The 22834-nt window shown below is 41.2% G+C and overlaps 1 protein-coding gene across 1 annotated transcript in view; it reads left to right on the top strand.

Moving 5' to 3' along the window:
• pard6gb (par-6 family cell polarity regulator gamma b) overlaps window positions 1–22560 on the top strand; it is a 32632-nt gene extending 10072 nt beyond the window's left edge. The window contains exon 3 of the mRNA XM_020634725.3: window positions 20957–22560. Within this exon, the coding sequence (XP_020490381.1) occupies window positions 20957–22014 (1058 nt within the window). The 3' untranslated portion in view covers window positions 22015–22560. The remainder of the gene's footprint in view (window positions 1–20956) is intronic.
• Window positions 22561–22834: the final 274 nt, after the last annotated feature.

Below are 22834 nucleotides of genomic sequence, written 5' to 3'. Positions count from 1 at the left end.
GTTGACATTGTGACATTTTGTCAAAGGTTTGTGTAGCTTGTGGAAGTAGTAACTGATCATACATATCCCCATTTGTGTGCAAAATGATGCAAATGAGGTTGTAGATAAGAAGAACACTGCTAGTGCTGGAAGAGTTATTTCAGGCCGTGATAACGCAGACCTTTTTAGTTCTTGGTTTTCCGCATTTCACAAGCGTGTTTTACTGTAATAAAATGAAATAAAACATTGTAAATGTTTCTCAATACAGATAGTTAGCTTGTCTTTTTCCCATAAACAATATTTCTGAAGTAGATTGGGACCTGTGAGTTAATGTGTTAAAAAGGATATGAGACAGTTAAAGTTTGATACAGTCTTTCAGGTGTTGTTGCATACATACATAGCTACTCATTTCCCATAAAGTGATGTCTTAAGCAATCTTGATAGTGTAAGCAAAGTGGAGGAATAGTAGGGTTTAAATAAGGCAATGCACATTGAATCTGCTGTAAGTTTTACCTAATAACGGACAAAAAACGAGATCCAAGCAAAACACGGGCTTGGATTCCGAAGCTCGATTTCTTTTTATTTTTTTTATTTTTTTTTAAAGGGAAAATAGAGTTGTTTTTGTAGACAGTGCCAGTGGCCTGCACACAGACTAAACTTTCAACATGGAGAAGAGACCCCTGTTTGGCACAGGGCTAAAAGTTTAAATAAATAGAACACACGAGGTAGGCCAAGGTCGAGCTGGCGAGGCTTCGTATCTGGCATGTTGAGTTTGGTGGTTCCACACCTATGAAAACTGGAGGGCTAAGATATCCACATCAGCCAAGCTAAAGAGAGATGTAGCACCAGGAATCAACGCAGAAATAAAAACTCCAGTGAAAGCTGACGAACAGGCCAGTGGTGTTTCTCAACAGCTTGATTCATGCAGTCGACTGGAGTTCAAACAAATGCCAACATTATTATGTTACATGCTACTCAGACTGTGTGCACTTTTTGTCTACTTTCCACATTTGACTCTTTTTCATTTTCCTTTTTTGCATTAGTTAAAAATATATGTGTTTACAGAACAAAGTTTGGCAGGCTGTGCAAAGAGAGGTGTTGGTTACTCCCACGACTCTTCAGGGAGGAGCACAGGTAAACCTGAGGCAACTTTGTGAGCAAAAGTTCATTATGTGTTTCAATGTTTTTAGTCATCACCCTAAGGTGCTTCTGTAAACTGGAAGCATCCAGACATGTCTTTTCACATGTGCTGAGGGAAACACAATGCAGAAGATTATAATGTGGATTCAGTTTTTTTAAATAAATACTTCAAAATCTTGGAAAAAAACACAGTATGAAAAAAGCACCGTTTTGGAAAGAGGATGCAGTTTTCATAACAACAATGTATTTAGTGCATTTAGAGACATCAGAACACACTGATGATGGGAAAACATTTCTTAACACACCTGACATGACCTCTCCAACAGTAAGGTCACACTGTCTTGAACTCTTTATTAAGAGATAGGACAGTGGATAGAGTCTGAAATCACGGATAGGGAGAGTAGCAGAATGTCATGCGGGAAAGAAGCAACAGGTCAGATTCGAACCTGAGCCGATTGCTTTAAGTACTGTAGACTCCATACATGGAGCAGACTCACCAACCAATAGGCTACCGGCACCCCAGTGGAATTTGATTCTGATTGATTCAGTCTGCCCTTTTAATTTAATAAATAAATAAATGAATCAAAACCAAAGAGATCACAGAAGACAAAATAAAGTAACATGGTGCCATGACAGTCTGTGAAACAGAAGCTGCTGCCATGGCGATACTCCAGCGTCTAAAAGGGTTTCAGTCAAAATGTTCAAATGGAGACGGCTTGTTTTTATCTGCTTTCGCTTCAATTGTCATACCATCTTATTTCCTCTCATAAAAGAATACAATTGCAAACAGACATCTAATATCTGCAAAACTGATGTTGTACTCGTAGAGTTCTGAGACTCTTACTTTCAATAACAAATTTGTTCCAAATGTACTGGCTGTAGTTTATTATTTCATGCCAACTCTTCTTTTTTTTCTGCAATTTGTCCTGTGAGGTCATCCATAGTACTGTAGTATTCTTATAAGGGGCACACTGGTTCCACTTTTTTTCACACCATTGTCACATCTTACTGTATCAGCAGAAACCAAAGACATTATTTTTTCTAAAATGTAAAATCTGTGTATCTCTGTGATTGTGATCATTTATCTATAAGGTTTCAGGTTCTTGTATAGTGACTTAATAAGACCCTGGACCCCTCTCAAAAACAAGATGGTTCATGTCGATGGGCTATCCATCAAATAAACAGAATTTCTCACAACTGAATAAATGAAACTTCAAGCAGAAACATGTTTTAGGCTTATAAAGAACTGGATTGGTTGCACAGTGATTAAGATAAAAACGGTTCATCTGTGCCAAAACACAAACGTGTGTTTTGGGATCAGATTGCTATCACAGACATTTTATTACATTACATATCATTGTCTCATAATTAAACAGATTCATATCTTCCTATGAAAACTCCAAACAAAAGGAGCCATTATACTGTATAAAAGCACAGTCTCTGCTGTGTTCCTCTCTGTCTGTGTGCTGCTGTAAGCACATCTGGCCACTCTCGCACCACGACCAGAGGGCTTCTGAGAGCACGTGCCTCTTGTGTAGTAGTGTGTATTTCTGTGTATTTTTGTCCTGCTTACTAGCTGGGATCGTGCATCGGATGAGTCAACATGCCATTGCTCAGTCATGGTAGCTGTAGGTTAAAACTTTGACCTCTCAGTATTTGATCCATGTGGACAAGAGGAAGAGCCACCTCAGTTATTAGCATTTGGCTCCTTTACCCCATCAGGTCATACATACTAAAAGCTGATTTAGTCCTCAGAGGGTGGATTAGAACAGATCTCTTTTATTGGTGGAGATGATTTAGAACTCATTCATGTGTACGTGCAGCTTTTTTTTTTTCCTGCTGTGCTCATCCACATCTTGTTTGCTGGATTATAAACGTACATGCCAGGCATACAATCAAAAGCCGAGACCATTCTTTTCCTCATTCCAGCAGATCTATTTTAGTCGTGTAAAGGCACTGCCTTATTCCACTGTGCCTCTCCTTTACACAACATCAGAGTCATTAGAAGTGGGTTTGAGTGTGGTCTGTTATGCTGTCGTCTTTGAGCTCGGTACCAGAGTGTGGCCTTAGGCCGGGATAGTTGAGTGAAAGGGAACTCTATGAAGCTAACAGGCCTACATTCTGCCTACTGCTACATGGAGAAAAAGAAGACAGCAGCTGTCATTTACAGTCCATGTTTGTTTGTTTATCTAGCTTTTTGATTTCATGTTGCATCTCCTGAAAGACATCTTCTTTCTGAGCAACGTGGTGAAAGTATAAAAAAGACAAAAACAAAATAGTGCAGCCCGCCTGTCTGATCCACTTTCAAGATTCTTTTTTTTTTTTTTTAAGGCAGATGCTTAGCCTGATCCTTGTTCTTTTCACATTATATGATTCAGTTGTCAAGGCCAAAGGGGGGGGAGAAAACCACTGCAGACAGTGGGGAGTCAGTCTGACAGTGAGAAAGACAGACAGGCAGGGGAAAGGAGGGAGGGAGGGCAGGTTGAGTCCACCTCCATCCTGTGGTCTGGCTCCTTATCCTCTTGTTGCAATCTGAGACAGCAGAAATCAGAGATTTTCTTGGGAAGAGGGAAAAGCCCATGCAAAAGTAAACGTCTTATACAGCATTATCCAAAAAGTATTTTATTAGAGCCGTTTGTAAGCTTAAGAGAGACACTCTGATGACACATCTGGGTCACATTCAGAGGGCAGCAGCATGGGAGAAAGCACTGCCTTTGAAAAGTTGTAACTCTCAGGCGAGAGTGAGGTGTTCAAGGCCCGGTCCAGTGTTGGAATTTTCCCGGCTTGCTGATAGTCCACATGCGAGTTAAAAAAGTAAATCCCCGTGCCTGCTGGGAAAAGTTTCTCTGCCGTAAAACCTTTTTTTAAGTTGGTGTGTGTGGGCTTCTCAATAAAACCTGTGTGTGGCCTTTTACTCTGCGGGTCTGCAGACAATGCCAGCCGTAGTTAAAGTGTGATGGAGATGCCTGGTGCCTGCCGGGAGTGGGGCACCCATATCCGACGGAGAGCTGCCTCTCTTTTGTGCCCCGTGACTGTGAACCAGCATGGATGGAGCTGTAAATAATGTCAGGCTGGGCCCCTAAAAAGAACAAACACGTGCAAAAAAAAAATAATAATCCACGCCCATGCAAAACATGCAGCCCAGATGAAGCATGCACACACACTCGGTTTCACTCCAGCTAATTTGAGCATGTTTCTGGGCTGAGTAATTTTAGGATAATTGCATGTATGGAGATTTGCAGAAGATGCACATCTGTAGACACACAAACTGGACCCTTCTCTCTGTTTGATGAGGGGGTGGGAGGGGAGGCCCAGTGTTTTAATTAAACTTGTAAGGGGCTGTTGTTTGGCAAAACTATATTGGTGTTTGTGTTTCCTAAGTCCCCGCTTTCATTTTGGTTTTACGACCTTGCTTTGAACTGTGTCCCCCCGCCGTTCCCCCGCAATGAAGTTTCCAGACATTGTGTAGCAGGAGTGTCTCTGGCAAGCTTCTTATTCTATCATCTTTTTGTTCCTTTTTTTAAGCTAGCATTTCAGGGATTTATTTTAAAATGTCTCAACCCAAGAATCAACAGTGTTCCACTTATAGGTCGTAGAAATGTCACTCTTCTAACAAGATTTTTATCCCCATTGTTTTGACATGCACATTTCCTGAAGGATGTAGATTATTTGCAGTTCTTCATGTTGGTTAGAAGGAACTGTATAAACATCTGCTTTCTATTCATAAATGTCATCATACTACCCGATACACTTTCTGTTATGACTGAAAAAACTCAGTGGCTGCGTTGAAATTGACCTCATCCTGCATCAAAATAACCGTCTCTGGAAGTAAACTGCTGGATTTGATGGATATAGCCTGGTCCTTAAGGGACAAACAAACAACTTCCTCAGCCACCACTGCCGCCATGGCCACACCTCAGCAGCGTGAGCCTTCAAAGAGACAAAAAGCAATCTTCAAATATTTCCATTCCTTCTTTCATTCCACGGGGTTTATGGCTTGAAAGTGGAATGAGATCCTGTGAGATTTTTGACGTTGAGTTTCCAACTGTGTGAGGCTCTTTGTTCCTTGTTTTTGATGTTGTTGTTTGTATGTTGACGTAAGAATATGGGGCTGATTTTGTCGGGTAGTTTCCCCCACCTTACTTTCCTAGAAATACCAAGAATTATTACACATTCGTATAGCTATACAATGGGACAATACTTCTAGTGTACACACATTTAATAAAAATGGAGCCCATTCTGGAACACTACTAGTGCCCCTTAACATTTCTAGACCTTTTTTTTTCATTTTTTTATTTACTAATAACTGACAACACAAAAGCTCACGTTTGTATATTTACTTTCTCTTTCCATTAAATTAAAATAAATAATTGTTAGCCACAATTTGCCCAAATAGATTAAAATTGTATTGGCCAAAGGCTTATTAGCCTAGCTTAGCATAACAAATAAAACAACACATAATCTAGTAGTTTTTTTAAAACTAACATTCAATTACACATCTAAAATTAATGACATTTCAAGTTGATGGTGGTTTGATCTTATTACCTTTTGGACAGAACAACGTTGTTTCCCCAAATATTCACATACCTATTGTGCGGCTAAGCTAACCATTTCGCTGCCCTTACCTTTATTGAACCAATCTGAGATTGATCGCAAATGTTGTTATACGTCTTAGCATGAGAGCAATTTCCCCCCCTAAATTGACAAACAATGATTTTAAAGCATCTTAATAATCTTTGAATGACCACCAACATTTTTTAGCTTTTTTTTTTGGATGGTCTTTTTTTTTTTTTAATGTACAATTTCCTTTGAAAAACCAAAAGATGACGAAGTGGAAAAAAATGCTTTATCCTGTCATCCCAATAGATTTTAATGATCATACCTGCTCTTCGTCATACATCAGAACATATTGTAATGCATGAAGTATCACAGGATAATGATTTATAAAATCATAGGGATGTATTCTCTCACACAGGACAGAGACAGCACACACAGAGTGTCTGAATAAAAGACTGCAGTGGAAAATTCCCAGGCCAAACTTAGATGGGAGCCATGAGCAAAGTGAGGGACGCGGGTGAAGATTTGGGGTTAGAGTGAGTGGGGGAATATGCACGCTGGGTGGATGTTAGTGGGTTTCTGAGGGAGGAGTTGCTGGTTTGTGCAGAGACAGCTCACTGTGAGACTGCTCGCTGCAGTTCCTCTTTAATTACAGCTCTACTGGAAGACAAGGCCAGGCATGCCATGTGTGTCAGCCTGAAAATCTACTCTAGCACAAAATCACACATTCAGACGTAATGAATACAAGTGCAAGCTCTAGCAAAGGATTTATCCAGGATCCAGTTTGAAATCTTCTAACAGATTTGGATACTGTCCCTCTTTTCCTTTAATGGAGGACAAGCTTAACGCATCATTCATTAAGCCTTTTATTTAAAATGTTATTTCATCAAACAGTTGACTTCAGGTTCCGGACTGAGAAACAACATTTGGCTTTCTGGCCAAAGCAAGTTGACAAGTGCTCTATAGTAGCTAGCACAACATCAGCCTCACATTGCCTCTGCAAAGGGTTATTTTGGGAGCCCATAATTACAAAGGAGGGACTGACTTTGCTTCACGACAGCTCAGCCGCAGCAAACACACTCCCCACTGAGTGGGTTTGCTTTAAACAGGCACCAGCTCACTTCAGGCTAACAGTGTCAAGGCTACAAAAACAGACACATGCTAACTGCTAACCTTAGCTCCCATATTATTTATACGAGTACGTTTTGTTGTGTTTACAGCTGCTGATGCTCATGTTGTTATAAGAATATACAAAGCAAACTCTCGTCCTCATAGCATGTGATGTCGCCTTTTTCTCATCTCATGAACCTGTTCAGAAGTCCTCAGTCCCTAAGGCAAAAAAAAACTATCCAGACCAAATCCACTTAACATGAACATGACCTCTGCTTTAAGTGCACTATGTAAACACTTCTGTTAGTGAGTCTGTGTGACCTGTAGAGTGTAAGAGGGAAGGTCCATGTTTGTTTCTGTGTTCATATTTATTGGGGGATCAGCTGGACCTCAGGGTTGCTATATTTAGGGAGACTCAAGTGTGGAAAAAAATCTGCATAATTTGTGTAAAATTCACATGCCATGGTGAATTTTCATGCTGAACAGACTGACATGAAAAAAGGCCATGTGTACAAGTCATGTGTTGATGTTGCAGTGTGCTTTTCCTTGAAATAGTCTTGATCTGGTCTGCAGAGAGGAAGCTGACTGTTGTTTACTCTTCTGGTCTTTCCATGTGGCCTGGCCATAAAATGGTTGTTTTGTTTTGTTTCTGTATCTTAAATGAATTAGGATGCACTTTTTAGTTAGTTATTGATAAGCATTGGAAACGATAGAATAAGAAATTTTAACTCCATCAACAACAAAAAGTTATTCTTTTTCTTTTTTGGGGGTAGCTGTAGAGAGAGAGAGTGTGTTCATGTGTGCACTCAAATAACTAAAGGAACAATTACAGCTAACTAAAAGCCTGAGTATAGCCATATATAGGTCATGAGGCTAAAACAATGAGACAAGCTGTCCGTGCCCTCACCACTCTGACAATCGAGCCCGAACTTGCGCAAGAGTGATTTGATTGGCTGTAATGCAGCCAAAAGTATTTATGATTGGCTGTCTCAAATCAGCAGAGCTGGCAGGGAGCTTGTCAGAAGCCAATTTTACTCAATTTTAAAATCAAAGCAAATAAAGAAGATTTTAAGCCCCCGTCTTATCTATGGTTGATCATGATGTCATTGCTTACTTTTGAAAGAGTTTGTGCAGTTATACTGTGGTTTTTAGTCTTTTTATTTATTTGCTTAACATAGTGATTATTTGGAAAATGTAACCAAACTTTTTCATAGATTTTGTGTTTTACATTGGGCTTAAACATTTTTTATCAAAACACCCTCAATAGCGCAAATTAAAAACACAGTTTCATAAAGATGGACTTGTTAAGGTTACTTCTTTCAGAAACTAGATTTCAACCCAAACCTATGTTCTTCCGTTAATATGCTATTTCATCAGCCTCTAAACCAACTTACAGTTATCTGACAAGAATCCCACCTATCCACCCACCTACCCATGCTCCCCCCCCTCCTCATGAGACATGTGGGCCACGAGCTTGTGGTCGATTCAGGCCAACTCAGCAGTTCGGGATGGGAGAGGAAGGAAAGCACTGGAGGAGGGGAGGAGTGAGCCCTAACTCCTACCCTGATATGAAATGTGTCCTAGAGACTCGCTGAAACAATGAGCACTGACAGCTCATGTGGAAACACTCACACAGACAGTTTTGACATCGCTTGTGTGTGTGTGTGTGTGTGTGTGTGTGTGTGTGTGTGTGTGTGTGTGTGTGTGTGTGTGTGTGTGTGTGTGTGTGTGTGTGTGTGTGTGTGTGTGTGTGTGTGTGTGTGTGTGTGTGTGTGTGTGTGTGTGTGTGTGTGTGTGTGTGTGTGTGTGTGTGTGTGTGTGTGTGTGTGTGTGTGTGTGTGTGTGTGTGTGTGTGTGTGTGTGTGTGTGTGTGTGTGTGTGTGTGTGTGTGTGTGTGTGTGTGTGTGTGTGTGTGTGTGTGTGTGTTGGTTATAGAAGACAGGGGAGGGATTTGGCTGAAGAGACTAGATGAAAAGTACAAATGGAATCATTGGAGCAAAGCGGGAGCCGGAAGAAGTGAGGATGTGTGTCACCACATACTCAGGAAGTGTTGTTTTATGCTGTGTGGGGGAGAGTGTTGGTGTTTTCAGGTGCAGGGGAGGATGAGACTGAGGCCTGTCTGAGCCTGCAGAGCATTAACCAAGTCACAAAGAGGGGAATGGGGGGCCTCACCTGGAGGCCAGGAAGGGGCTTTTCACTGACCCCTTGTGCATGACTGAATAGGGGTCACTAAGGGAGCTCAGGTTCAGGACAGGGTACACATACCAGTGCTTGATCCCCATTAACAGACTACAAAGGGTGATGCAAAATTAGATTTAAAAAAACTGGCATGAGGCTGATATTCAGCCGCTATTTTATGTTCGGTTTCAGGATAAAAATGATGTCATTCAACATTTGCTCATTTGGCCACTTCTAAACTAAATGATTACACGGTGGATTATTTTTCTTGCCTACAGTGTGAATGAGATGAATGTCTCCAGAGGCAGCTTCATAACAAAGGATCATTTTTCCTGTGAGCTGGTGAAAGACCTCCTCAACAAGGCGTCCTCTGTGAGACGCACAATCTTCATCCTTCTCAGTCCCGCTTCTTGTTTTCCCCTTAAGCTGGATGTTTACTCCAAAATTGGTTCCTGGATATTGAAGGAAATTAATCAATTTCATGTCTCTTCGGGTGTTTATGTTCTTGGTCGTCTAATTTCCTCACTTTGTTGTTTGCTTAAATGTTTCATCCTCTAATGTTTCTTGTCCGTGCTTTGTGTGTGTTTGTAACAGTGAGAGAAGCCAAGAGACGGTAATCCTTCTTGTCTGCTTGTTGTCTGCCACCACCGCTGAAAAAAGATTAGAAAGAGACTTCAGCTCAGATCAACACCAAAAGGTTGAGGACGAAGGTTACACAAGAAGTCTTGCTGAGTTCTTTTTTTAAGGCTTTTAAAAAAACTGTGAACCGATCCAGGTCCAAATCAAACCAAATGTGATCAGATCAGGGCTTTCAGATTTTTAAATATGTCTATAAAAACTGTTTTTTGAATTAGTGTCAGTGTCTTCAAATAAGATTTTGGATCATTAAGCTCTTAGGCCTCTGTTTTTTTTGCAACTATTTAAAGGTGACGTATTATCCTCCTTTTAAATCAGTTTAAATGAGTCTCAGAGTTCCCCCAAAAATGTCTCTGAACCTTCATGTTATAAATCCATTTTGATCCTCTATTTCTGCTCAAACTCAGAACAGGCTGTTTCTATGTCTGTAGCTTTAAAGGCAAATGAGCTGTGTCTGACCACGCCCCTCTCTAGAAGTGCTTTGGTGGCTCGGGTTTTCTCGCTCCATGCCGCATTTTTTACGGTGAAAAGGCAGACTCGGAGGGAAGAACCTACAGCTAGCTGTGGAAGTGTCAGCCACCTGGGGGAGGGGTTACTGCCCTTTGTGATGTCATGAAGGGAACATCTCCAAACGGCCTGTTCGAGCACGCATTTTCTGAAAAGTGGAGCAGGCAAAAGATGGAGAGGATGGACTTTTCTCGTAACTGGGGGGTTTGTAAAAAAAGCTAGGGACACATATTAGTGATATAAAAACATGGTGAAGTGCATTTTGCATCATAAGTGACCTTTGAAAAAACATGAATTATTTCAACATGACTTTAGTCACTGAAAGCAATTGCCATATTCTTGTTTATCTCTGAAGATGGCGCAAATGAATTAATATTCACACACGAGACCGACTGAAAAACATCCTTCTCTTCATTAAATAATGTGAAGCTAATCCAATAAGGAGCATTTTTTTCAGCCCGAGGCTCATCAAATTTGATGGTGGAAGAGGCTGAATGCTGCCAAGTTTGTGTTTTGGTCTGTGAGAGGAATTGATTTTATACATGAGTTGTTATTATGTAATCATCATAGTGGATCTCAGAAAGGAATGTTGGCTGTAAAAGCCGAGAAAAAATAGAAAGAGGGGCTGCATGTCAGGAAACAATCTATTTTGTTTCTGTGTGTGTGTGTGTTTGAGGCCGAGAATGACACACACTCACACATACACTTTAATGACCCATTTTAACCCTCACAAGCAGAAGGCCCGACAGGTGCCAAGGACACAAGTCCAAGTCTGCTGCTGGGACTGATGTCACCAGATCACTGCTAGATTTTCTTACCCATGATCCCCTCTTAGCTAAAATGCCTTTTAAATACATTATTTGACACGTGGTTGCAGAAGTGTTTTTTATTACACTGGACTCTTGATTATCCTCTTTCAGCTAAATATGTTATGCTTATTGTTCAGTAGGATATTTTAAACTAAGGGTCTAGTTTTCCATTAGATTTATTTATATGTTCACATGGGTTGTAAACAATGCAGGCAGGGCTGGGTATACCTGTGGACCAGATGGCAGCGGAGACTTTGTGCAGCTTATATCAACACCATGTGTTTTCTTGGTTGGAAACGTGCATATGATCAACAGAGAGGCCGCTGGATTAAAACCAGAAGCTACAGTTGGTTTTATGCAGGAGAAAAAAAAGGGAGAAAATGGAGGAGGAAGAAAGGCCGTTGAACCTTAAAAAGTATGTTAGAAAAGGGGGGGAACTCTTGATGGAGTGGAGCTTGTTCCTTTTGAAAGGTTGTAGGAATGTAGAACCTGTCGTCTCCATCGCTCTCCTCCACCTCACTCTTTGATGTTCCCCCCTCCCCTCTTCTCCTCCCCTCTACAGTCTCTCACACACACAGGTTAATCTCCTTATGTACGCACACACTTTTCCACTCCCTTCACTTTTAAATAACTTTCTCTTGGTCCTAACCTCTGTTCCCCATGTGATTCGGACAAACATCTCTGTGTGTATTAATAAAGTTGCTATTGGTGAGTATAAGGTTGAATGTGTGTGTGTGTGTGTGTGTGTGTGTGTGTGTGTTCATGATGGGGGTGGGTGATACCTGCAGTGAATATTAAACCTGTGACTCCCACTCCCAACCCCACCCAACCACAAAGGCCCATGCCAGAGCGTAGCAGACAAGGCAGCTCGGTTTAACTTGTCCCAGATGTGCAGCCCGGCCCCTGTGTGTGCTGCTGTAACTTCTGCTGAAATGAGTGCAGGGATGAGGAGGAATGGAGGGGGTGCAACTCAGCACAAAGATGCATGCATATGCTTTTTAACACAATTCCTGAGGAGGAAAAGTTTTGTATGAATTCCCTTTTGAGTCTCAGATTGTTTAACCGGAGTGCTTCGTCTTTTTTTCTAATCCCAGGTCTTTTGCTTTTCTGATTTTTCTAAGATCAAATGTAGTGATTTTCCTGACAGACACAGGTTCCCTTTAGCTAGACCTTAGTATCCTAAAACGTCAAAGGAAAATGTACAAAATGATACAAAGTAGAAAATACCGACAGAGTGCAGAATCGCTGCATAACCTTCTCTGTATTCTGGGGCTGATATCAATACTGACATCAGTATCAGGAGAACTCATGTTTGTACATAATTGCACACTTTTATACGTCATTAAGCGGTTGAGCACATTAAAAAAATCTTATACTGTAATAAAAAAAATACTGTATTGGGGAGAGGGAAATATCTGACACCGATATCTTCTTCTTTTCTTAGACTGGAGATGCTAATATCGGCCGATATTATCGAGCTGGCCGATGAATCGGTCGGGCTCTACTTTCATTAAGAGTAAATGTCTAAACAAATTAGTAAATCAAGATGTATTTCAATAAAACAAACCAAATGACTTCAAGTACAGGTAAACATTTACCATTACTTCAACGACAGACTGTAAGTTCATTCTTTCTGTGCACCTAGCTGTACCCTCCATTTAACACCATCCCAAAAAATGGGAGCCAAACCATCATTTCAGCTGTCGATTATAACCTCAAAGGTTTATCAAGCTTTTCCAAATTTTTCCACCCAGGCCCTGCCTCAACCACCCCTGCAAGAATGTGAAAAATGTTAGCATGTGAAAAAAAAAAAAAAGAAAGAAAATGTTCGTCTTTCTTCGGTCTTGATTTTTTTTCCATGTTAGTGTTAGCTGAACGTCTTGGCAGCAGTCGGCCCCTAAAAACACACAGATAGACTCTCCGGCTGTGTCCACTGGGGAAGAGAAGAGACGTCTAAGAAAACTGATTGTTTTGGTTCATTCCTTACATTCATGTGTGTACGTCCTCCACATGCACTTATGTAGACTAACAAATGCACAAGTTGTCCTGGAAACTCAAACAATGCATGAGAGGAGCCTGTTTTGCTTGTTTTTAATATTTTTCGCAGCTTATTTACGTAGGAGAGGAATGTAGAAAATTTGCTATTCGACTGGTTTTGCTGTACTTGGATGTGTTGTGTGAAACCATAAAAGACAAGAAAAACAACTTTTTGTAAGCCAACGCTTTTGGGGAGAGGGTAACTCAAAACCTTCTGCATTCCATTAAATCGTGTCTTTTCTAATGCAAACTGGCCAAAAAAATGCAAATGTGGCTAAAGGAAACAAGCTTACTGTACTGCATTGTACTCTGCTGTCTGGTTTCATCTTGCATGGCTGTGTTCTGTCATGTGCTGTTTCATCTCGTTCTACTTCGTGCCATATTCCTGTTGGCTAGAAAGTGAGGGGGCTTCCAGCTGTGTGAACGTGTGTGTGTATCTGTGTTGTCTGTGGGGCCCAGGAATGGAGCCCACTGCCACCGCATCCAGTGACCTAATGCAAAAGGCAGCAGGGTCGAGCACTGTTCACCATCCTCTCTTGAGCGCCTCGTCCCTCGCTCTCTGCAGTGATTATGGTCTCTGCTGTCACTAAGCACTTTGTCACGCTCGGCTGAAAACCATGATGGGGGCTGGGGGGGGGGGGGGGGGGGGGGGGGGTTGTCGGGGTGCAGGAATGTCTCTAACATAGATTGACTGAAGCCGGCAGTAGACGCACTAACAGGCCAGAGGTCATGGGCTGAAGTTTTAGTATACAGTAGTGAACCTCTTAATATTTCATTGCTCTAGAATTCAAGGGCTTGAAGGAAGGAGTTTTTAAATAACACTTTTGGCTTATAAAGAAGGAGATTTTTATGAACCGTTGATTCTGTCCAAGAAAAAAATCAACATTTTGAGACGTTCACTCTTTCAGAGACTTCCATGAAAAGACTGTTGTGCTTTATGTCTGTGCTGAAAACAAGATGTTATGACAACTAGGCAAGTAGCTTAGCCTAGCAGTAAGACAGAAAACAAGAAAGAAACAGCAAACTTGGTTCTGTCAATAGAAAAAGCTGAATGTATAAAATGCTGAGTAGAGAGATAAATCATGTTAAATGTTTTCTTCTGACTGTTGTAGGATTCCATCAGATTTTCTTGTAACATTTGGACCTAGCCAGGCAAGCTAATTCTCCCTTTTTTTCTAAGGCCATGTTAAGCTAAGCAGCTGCTGGCTGTCAATCTTCTTTTCTTGCTGTTGGAGGGAAAAAAAAGTTGAACTTTCCCTTTTAAGTTAATCAGAATCAACAATTCATAAATCTGGACATTCGTGCTTTCATAGAACATTAACAATTTGTGCTCAATATCCTACATGTAGCATGTAGCCTTAGGAAAGTATTTCAGATATGCTCTGAAATCTCATTACCCATCTCATGTAGTGTAGAGTTATTTAATGCTCCACTTCAGCCTCAGTATTTGGCTTAATTGCTTCGGACTGTTTGGAGGTTCCTCAGCTGGGCTGCTTATGCCTGTGTCATGGGGGAAAATATCATTACCAGGGGGTCAGAACCCTGAGGGGGCCACCGCTTAAAACGGTTAGCATGGTGTTGATGTTGTCACCTCTACCCCAGGTTTCACTTACACATGATACAAAGACTTCCACTGATGATTTCAAGTTTAAACTTTGGGATAATAAAAGGCAAATTACTTTTAGTCAATACAGTTCTTGAATGGCAACAAAACAAACCGATGTTTACACAGTCATTTTAAATGAGTTGGATGTATCCTAGCCAATCAGAGCGGATTGGCCTTTTATGAGGATGAATACAGTATGTTACTCCATTTACTGCCCACCAAGCAAGAAGATTTCCATTTATACAAACCAACATGTTTATGTGCACTGTACATGGACATATACTAGCACTGCAAACACAACACTGTGCAAATCATGAAAATGATCATTAAAAACAGGCCCTGGTTCTAGCATCTACATTACTTTTTTTCTGTCCTCCTTGAGTTCTCTTTGCCAGGGTAGGTATACCAAAAGTTCTTCATATAGCGTGCCAACTTTCACAAAGCCCTGTGTGAAATATCACACATTAAGGCGGCCCCTGACACCTCTTCAAACGCTATTAGTCTGGACTTCAGCTGAGTTATTATGTTGCAGCTGAGGGGAACCAAAAGCATAGCATTGATGTTGTGGCTGCAGTGTTGCACATTCACTTGTGTAAAGCCAGGTGAGTGTACATTTGTTTTAATCTACTTTTTCTTTTTTTTTTTTTTTTTTACATCAATTCTTCCAGAGGAGCAAAAACACAAAAGACGTTATAAAAATTCCTCAAACCATTTGTGTTTTTCTCACCCGTAAAGCTACCAAAGCGTCAGAGGGATTTCAAACACTTTAATCCAAACAGATCTGTCTTTCTGTTTTGGTTCCATCGTCTCTTCAGCTCCTGTTTACAGTCGAGTTGTCGAGTCAGTGGTGAATGTAAGAAGACCTGCCAGGAACAAGTGTGCAGAGGGGCCCTAATGGCTGATCATAAAACTCTTTAGATTCCTGTCTTTTATGGGAGATGGTGGAAAAAGCAGTAGGACTTTAAAAGGCCTTCTCTTCACAGCTTTGGTTAACTAGAGGTCTGCTACGCTGGAACAAAGACTGTTTTTCCTCTGCTCTCCTTTGCTTTGTAAGCACGAGAACAGCATGAGGTGTAAGCTGGCTTCTAATTGGTCTGCTTCCCTAACGCGGCAATATCAAACATCATGCATATATGTATTATGGGATTCTTTTTCATTTGAATGATCGCAAAGTATGTCTGCGAAAAAAAAGATGACGTAATGCAACACATCACTGAAACATTGTTTAACAGTATCAGTTTGAAAAAGGAAGTTGCTCTGGTTTCAAAGAAGCCCCTCCATGCCTGTCGTGAAGTTCTGCAGGTCCTCAACCTGCTAGGAGATAGTTAGAGATATCTCCTAGCACCACATTCCTCAAATGTCATGCACACATATGCAGACTCATGCAGACAGTCAGCCACACCACCAGACAGCAGAGGGGACCTAGAAGCCATCTTTCCACCTGCTGCGATGGAGCTCTAAGATTCCTCTTATTATACTCTTTCCCACAGATGTTCAATGCTGTTTAAGTGAAAAAATAGTTTTTTCCATCCCTGTCAGCATTTAGCCTTCCTATTAGCGGTGTTTTGAGTGGAATCCCTTGACCTTAAGTGTAGAACAAAGCAGTTCTGGGTAAATGCAGCCATCTGGTATGTGCATGGATTCTCTGTGTGTACTTAGGTTGTGCGTCTCCTAAATTGGCTTTTTTTAAATTTTCCATGCTGTGATCTATAAATTCCATCTAATCGTAAATAGCATTGTGGAAGTATTGAGCCACGGCTAATTGAGGTACAAAGCTTTTTCTAATAGGCTTTGATCTGAGTTGCCGTTTAGCCTGAAACGCCTGGCAGCGACCCGACAGTCTTTGATTAACGGGTTCACTTCAGCTTACCCATGATGCCTCGGTGAAGCAGGGATTAGGTTTGTCAGGAGTTGTTACCATAACCTTTGTGAGATGAGCCGGAACGTTCTCTCGTACTCCAGCTTTGAATCTGAATCCCTGATTGTGTGTGTGTGTGAGCGTGCATGTGTGAACTAGAGATCTGCAACACCTGATAGCCCATAATTACTTTGCCTCTTTGAAGTAATCTGACCTTCGATGAGATTTGATTTATTGTTTTTCTATCTGTAATTTAAAGACAAATTTTCTTGTTGTTCCTAGACTCTAATCACATTTTAGTTGAAAAGCTACAACACAGAAGTACAAGTATATGAAATACACTCAGAATTTCTTCTATTGCCTGTGTGCAGCAGTAGCATCATTTTTTTTTTTTAACATTGCAATGGAAAAACACATTTTCAAGTCTATTAAGTGCACTGGCCCTGAATAAAATAACCCCAAGCCTGCAGTCAAACAATTACAGACACAGTTTAGCTGCCCCAGTCGGCTTCTTTGACTCGACATCTTCATTTGCTTGGCATTTTGAAATCCCATGATGCTCTTGTGGAGGCTTGAAACATGCTTGTGATGGAAAACATAGTGGACTTAAGGAACCCAAATACTTAGTCAAGAAAATAATGAGTACATTATCTTGTGAACAAAATACTATGTTTTTATTCATTTGGTAAAAAAAACTATCTTAGCATCTTGTGCCTTCAGATTGGATTTCTTTTGTCAAGCTATAGTCTCCAAACACAATATTCTAATTATTTCTCTTGGAGGCAAAGCAACTAAGAAATAAAGACATTTGTGTGATTATAGGTTGAAAAAGGCTTTAACAATTACTTAAGTAGTTGCTGATGGTCTGTCTGTTGATACTATTCATTTAATTGTCTTTTTATTTGGCTCCAGCGCATTTAAATTGTTAACAGGATGTGTATTCCTGCTTTCATGGAAAATGATTGGCTTCAGGGTTTGCTAAATGTGATTGGCTTTATTAGTTGGCTGTTAAAGAGACACATGGTTACAGAGTCAGTCTATGTATCTCTTGGTCACAATATGTTTGTGGTTGTTTTATGCTCTTCACCTTTTTGTTTGAGTTGCTCATCGTCTTGCCTTAAGAAAGAGAAACAGAGGGTAGAGGCTTCAGGGGCTTCTTTTAAAACCTGGATGTATATATTCTCTTAGTTTTTATATTTTTAGTACTCATTTACTCTGTATTTAATATTATATTGTGTTTATTTACTAATATTGTGTGTTTGGACAACCTGCTGCTGTAACGCCACAATTTCCCAGTTTGGGATCAATAAAGTAATTCTATTCCATTCTATTTTATAGACATTGCATATGTGGAAATCTTAATACTGCCAGTTGGATTTCTAAACAATTAACAACCACATCACTTAATTATAGACCAATCTCAAAAAACCTGTCAGCTGACTTCTGAAGTCTGCCTCCAGGAGTTGTGGCTAACTTTTCAACTTTCAACGGAACCAACGTTAAGCAATAATAGACTTCCAGCTAAGACATGTTCGTCCTCCTGCTGATCATTTTTAACCACTTGAGAAGTGAGAGCGGAGTTGCAGTTGAGTGAGGACGTCTAAGAGTGGATTATCAGCTGCACTGGCATACACATATCTGTTTATAGACATTAAATATATAGACTATTGGTGTTGGATGAGTACTGGGGCTCAGGATTGCGTCTACCTCTGTTGCTCTCCACACAGTGTTTTCCTGCGTACAACAAGTGCATTCTTCCCCTCGCACTATAACCTCTGATATCAATATCAAATTCTGTGCCTACAGATTTAAATGTATATTGAGATTGGACCGTTAAAAGGAAGCACTTTTGTGATCAGGGTAATCAGCACAAGGTGTCCATACCAAGATTCAACCTCTGCTTGGAGTAACTTTCCTCTTCAGCCTCGCCCGTAGAAAAAAATCAAGCACACCCCCACGCCTTCTCCATTTGTATGTTCCTTGAAGCAGATCACAACAACATGCACTTCTTATGGGATTTGTAATGCAAGCTGTGAGACATTTCCAACTGAAAACATAATTATAGTTGTATCTGAGAATTTCTGACCAAGGATTATCTGCCCTGGTGATGTGGTGAGGCGTTGGTTTCAGAATCGAGGTGAGGGTGTGGATTGAGGAGGTTGTTACAGCGTTGACCTGTAATGAGCCTCGGCAACGATTCCCTCTTCAAACGTGTTTCCCATCAGAGGAGACTTGCACTTGTGGCAGAAATTCCAGCCCTGTAGCAAATGCCTCGTCTGGATTCACTCAAATCAGGTCCTGCCGCTGCATGCACGTATAAACTGAAGGATACCATGCACTTTAAAAGTCTGATGATATACAGAGGCTTCTGCTTATAAATGTCAAATTAAAGAAGTCTAATTTCAATGTAGTAAAAGTTCATAAAAAAGCATTTTTGAGGCTATTTCTTCATCTGGTGCAATGTACTTCTGGCAGAGATGTTTGGCTTGAGTTTGTGAGTACTTGAAAACATTATTTCATGCTGTGCCAGGAGGCGTCAATCTAGGATTTCACAAACACATTTATCATTTTTATTTTTCCGCTATCACCAATTCCCCATGGGCACGAGGTCTGTGTCACTGCTGACACCAGAAAAAAAATGGCTTCTCTTTCTCCAAACTGTGAGGACTTTCTAAGACTCTTCATTTTTAGAGCTTTAGTAAAACATGCTGCTTAGTCAACATTCTGCTCAGCATGAGGAGGAGAGAGAGAGAGAGAGAAAGAAAACATACATTAATGATGAGTCAGCATTGCATAGGGAGTCACATGGTAGAGGTCCACACTCCTGTGAGGCCGGAGGGACGACTGGCCAGCTGGCTCGACTCCGAGACGCCATATTTATTTCAGATATCTCTCCTGCTCCCCTTTTGAAGACGAGGCCAAAGATTACAGTATGCTCACCCACAGTAATTTCATAAAGCAGGTGTCCCCGAACAGAAGGGCAAAGATGATTCACTCCTGTTGCCATGAAAAGTGCAGGAGCCGATGCCTCCCGCCTGGGGGCTCTTCACTTCCTGTCCCATCAGGCTTTTGCTGTGTCCAGATTTCCTGTCTGCCTGAAAAGGAGAGATTAGACAACAATCGTCTTATTATTTTTTCCATCATGGAGCTGCAGTCTTTATGATTCCTCTCTCCCACACTGTGTCACAACTCAATGGAGGCATTTAAGCATTTCTTTCTCAACTGTTTGTTTTTCATTCCACTCCTGTAAGGCCTCTATCATCACCCCCCTTTGTTTTAGCAACCTTTTTTTCTTTTTTTTAGCATGTACTAGTGCATGCTTGGCAGCAGCTTTATGTTCCAAAGAAGCCCCCGTCTCAGTGGGTGGATAATCTAGTCTTCTATGAAGGTTTTCATTGTCTTATTAATTGCAGTAAATCTCTGGTTGAAAACATCATGCTTTCCCTCGCAGCTCATTCTTTCCTCACTATATTATCTCTTTTGTGGTCTTTTGGCTAATGGACGGATGTTGACTTTAAACTGTAACAAGGCAGTATGAGTTATTTGTATTTATCATATCTAGATATTTGTACTGAAGAGGATGTGTGGATGAGTTTTTGTACTGGGTGCATAAATGCACATGCGGTGAGAATCCCTACAGCTGCTGGCTGGTAGCAGAAGGGCGGGTCACCTCTGTGAGAACAGGCAGGAATGCTCTGCACACTCAGCACTTCATACACACACCCGGAGAGAAACTAGGTATTAGCAGTGTGTGTGAATCCAGATGATAAAATAACGTGACTGTTTGATTTAGTCGCGAATAACTTAAAGATTTATACTCAGCTGTAGAGTGAAGCAGCAAGCACTCAGGCCTTCTTTAAAGACTAGCTTATAAAAACTGTTATGTCACACATGAAATACAATATGTGTAAATGATAACCAGGTCTTTTTCCAAATCTTTTTATTACATTTTTTGCAGACAATACAAAGTGATGTCACATTGGAGTAAATCAGAGCATCTGCATAGAGTAAAACAAAAAGCCCCAATTCAACAGAAAAACAAGACAATACAATAATAAACACCTATATACCCTCCCAGCTTCCTAAGGTAGTTGTCCATTAGCAACTGTCGTAACATAGATACTAATAGGACAATACAAGTAGACACAGACAGCTATATATATTGACACATTCAAAATCAAAATATATATAGATACATTCAATAACCAGGTCTTTTAGGGGAAAGGTATTTTCAAGCACATCTGTGTATGTTTTAAATAAAAGGTTTTTAGTTTGTAGTGCAGGTGGTGTTATTTAAAGTTGTAGGAAAAGACCCTTTATGTTTGTTTTAGTGAAGGGATGGAAAGTCAGTTTGTCTACTTTATAAATCTTCTTTCTTTCAATACTTTTGTGTCTTAAGAAACTTTTTTTTTTCCATTTTTCACCTGTTGCCTTCAACATCTGGAGACACATGGCAGAGAGAATATGTTTTTGTTCACCTGTGTCGCCTGCGAACTTCTCTTAACACTTTCTTTTCCTCCCTTTGTGTTCTCTTTGCAGAAGAGGTCGACTATGCCAACTTCGGCACAAACACGATCACGCGTCGGAAGAAGGCTGTGGTCGCTCTGCGCAACAACGACGTCAACAGAAAACGGCCGCACATCCGCATCGGCATGCCGCAGGACTTCCGGCCCGTCTCCTCCATCATCGACGTGGACATCCTGCCGGAGTCCCACCGCCGCGTCCGACTGTACCGCCACGGCTCAGACAAGCCCCTCGGCTTCTACATCCGAGACGGGACCAGCGTGCGGGTGACGCCGCACGGGCTGGAGAAAGTCCCCGGCATCTTCATTTCTCGGATGGTGCCTGGAGGGCTGGCGGAGAGCACCGGGCTGCTGGCGGTTAACGATGAGGTCTTGGAGGTTAACGGGATTGAGGTGACGGGAAAGTCCTTAGATCAGGTGACGGATATGATGATCGCCAACAGTCATAACCTGATCGTGACGGTGAAGCCTGTGAACCAGAGAAATAACGTGGTCCGCAGCAGCAGGATCTCTGGAAGCTCGGGACAGTCGTCCGACAGCAGCGGTTCAACTGGTTACCCAAGTTTGTCCATTGCTACAGCGGGGGTGACGTCGAGCGGCGCACACGGTTACCAAGACGACCTGGAGAGTGATGAAGAGACGGATATCGTCATCGAGAGTAGCCTCAAGCGGCCGTCCCAGAGGTCCAACGCTTCCCTGGCGTCCACCGCGTCCCGCACACACCAGCAGACGCAATCGACGGCTCAAAATCCAGCGGCGCCCCCGAGCCCTCCCACACGTCCTTCGTCGGTGGTCTCCACCGCCTCCTTCCACTCCCAGCCCAGCCTCAACGGAGGGTCCCACCATCACAGCAGCCTCAGCTACCAGCTCCACAGAGACCTGAACCTTCAGCACCAACAGTCCCAGCAGCGTCATCACCACGTACAGCCTCCACATTACAGCAGCAACCCGGCGCTGCGTCACAGCAACGGCAGCCTACACAAAATCCTCAGCTCCATGAAATCTGACCCACGACACAGTCTGGCACTGCCCAGGGGAGGGGTTGAGGAGGATGGCACCGTCATTACCCTATAATACTAAAAAAAAAAAAGACACACACACATAGACGGACAGAAACATCCCCACCGCTCAGAGACTTAAAGTGGAACACCAGGCCATATAATGAGCGTGACTGTGTTTAGTAAGATTCTCATTTTGTAACTTCTGTTTGTTTTTACAAGATGATTAATAACAGGAAGTTACAAACCAGGAAACAAGGAAGATGTAATTTGTATATTTTTTCGTGTTTTTTAAAATGTGTCTTAAATGAAAAGATTTGTATGTATGTTTGTACTAAGCATTAGAACAAAGCGTTTTTAGGCGAGTCCACTGTATGTTAAGAGTTCTGAATGTGCCTACAGTCTGATATCTTTTCTTAGTGACCACTTTTATTATGATCCTTTTCATTCTTATTACTGGGACCAACTGGGGGTTTTTGCTTGTGGACATTTTTAAAGAGTAAATCTATATTTCTTATATTCTAAATGCTGTGTAGAGTATGAATTTTTTTAGAGTTCTTTTATGCATTGATGATTGTGATCAAATTACCTGTATCTGTTCCAATAAATTATTCTCACGATTTTTCAAACTAGAAAAGTGGCATTTACTTTGATACATTTATGCTAGCTAAAGATTGTGTGGTTTAATTTTGTTTAAAGAAGCTGATTGCTCTTCTATTATCCTATCATCCTATCTTTGGTGCAGCAGCTCTTATTTGGATAGCCACTAGTATTGTACTTTTTTTTAAATCTGGAAAACAGTTGTTTTTGAACAAAACATTTTAGAAATCAAACATGCTAACTCTTTAAAGGTTTATTGCAAATACACCTTTATTTGCAACAGGTTTTTTTGAATG

Source organism: Labrus bergylta, chromosome 19 (assembly GCF_963930695.1).
Source record: "Labrus bergylta chromosome 19, fLabBer1.1, whole genome shotgun sequence".
NCBI classification, from domain to species: Eukaryota; Metazoa; Chordata; class Actinopteri; order Labriformes; family Labridae; genus Labrus; species Labrus bergylta.
Note: the sequence above shows the minus strand (reverse complement) of the source record. Positions and strands in the feature narration are given on the sequence as shown.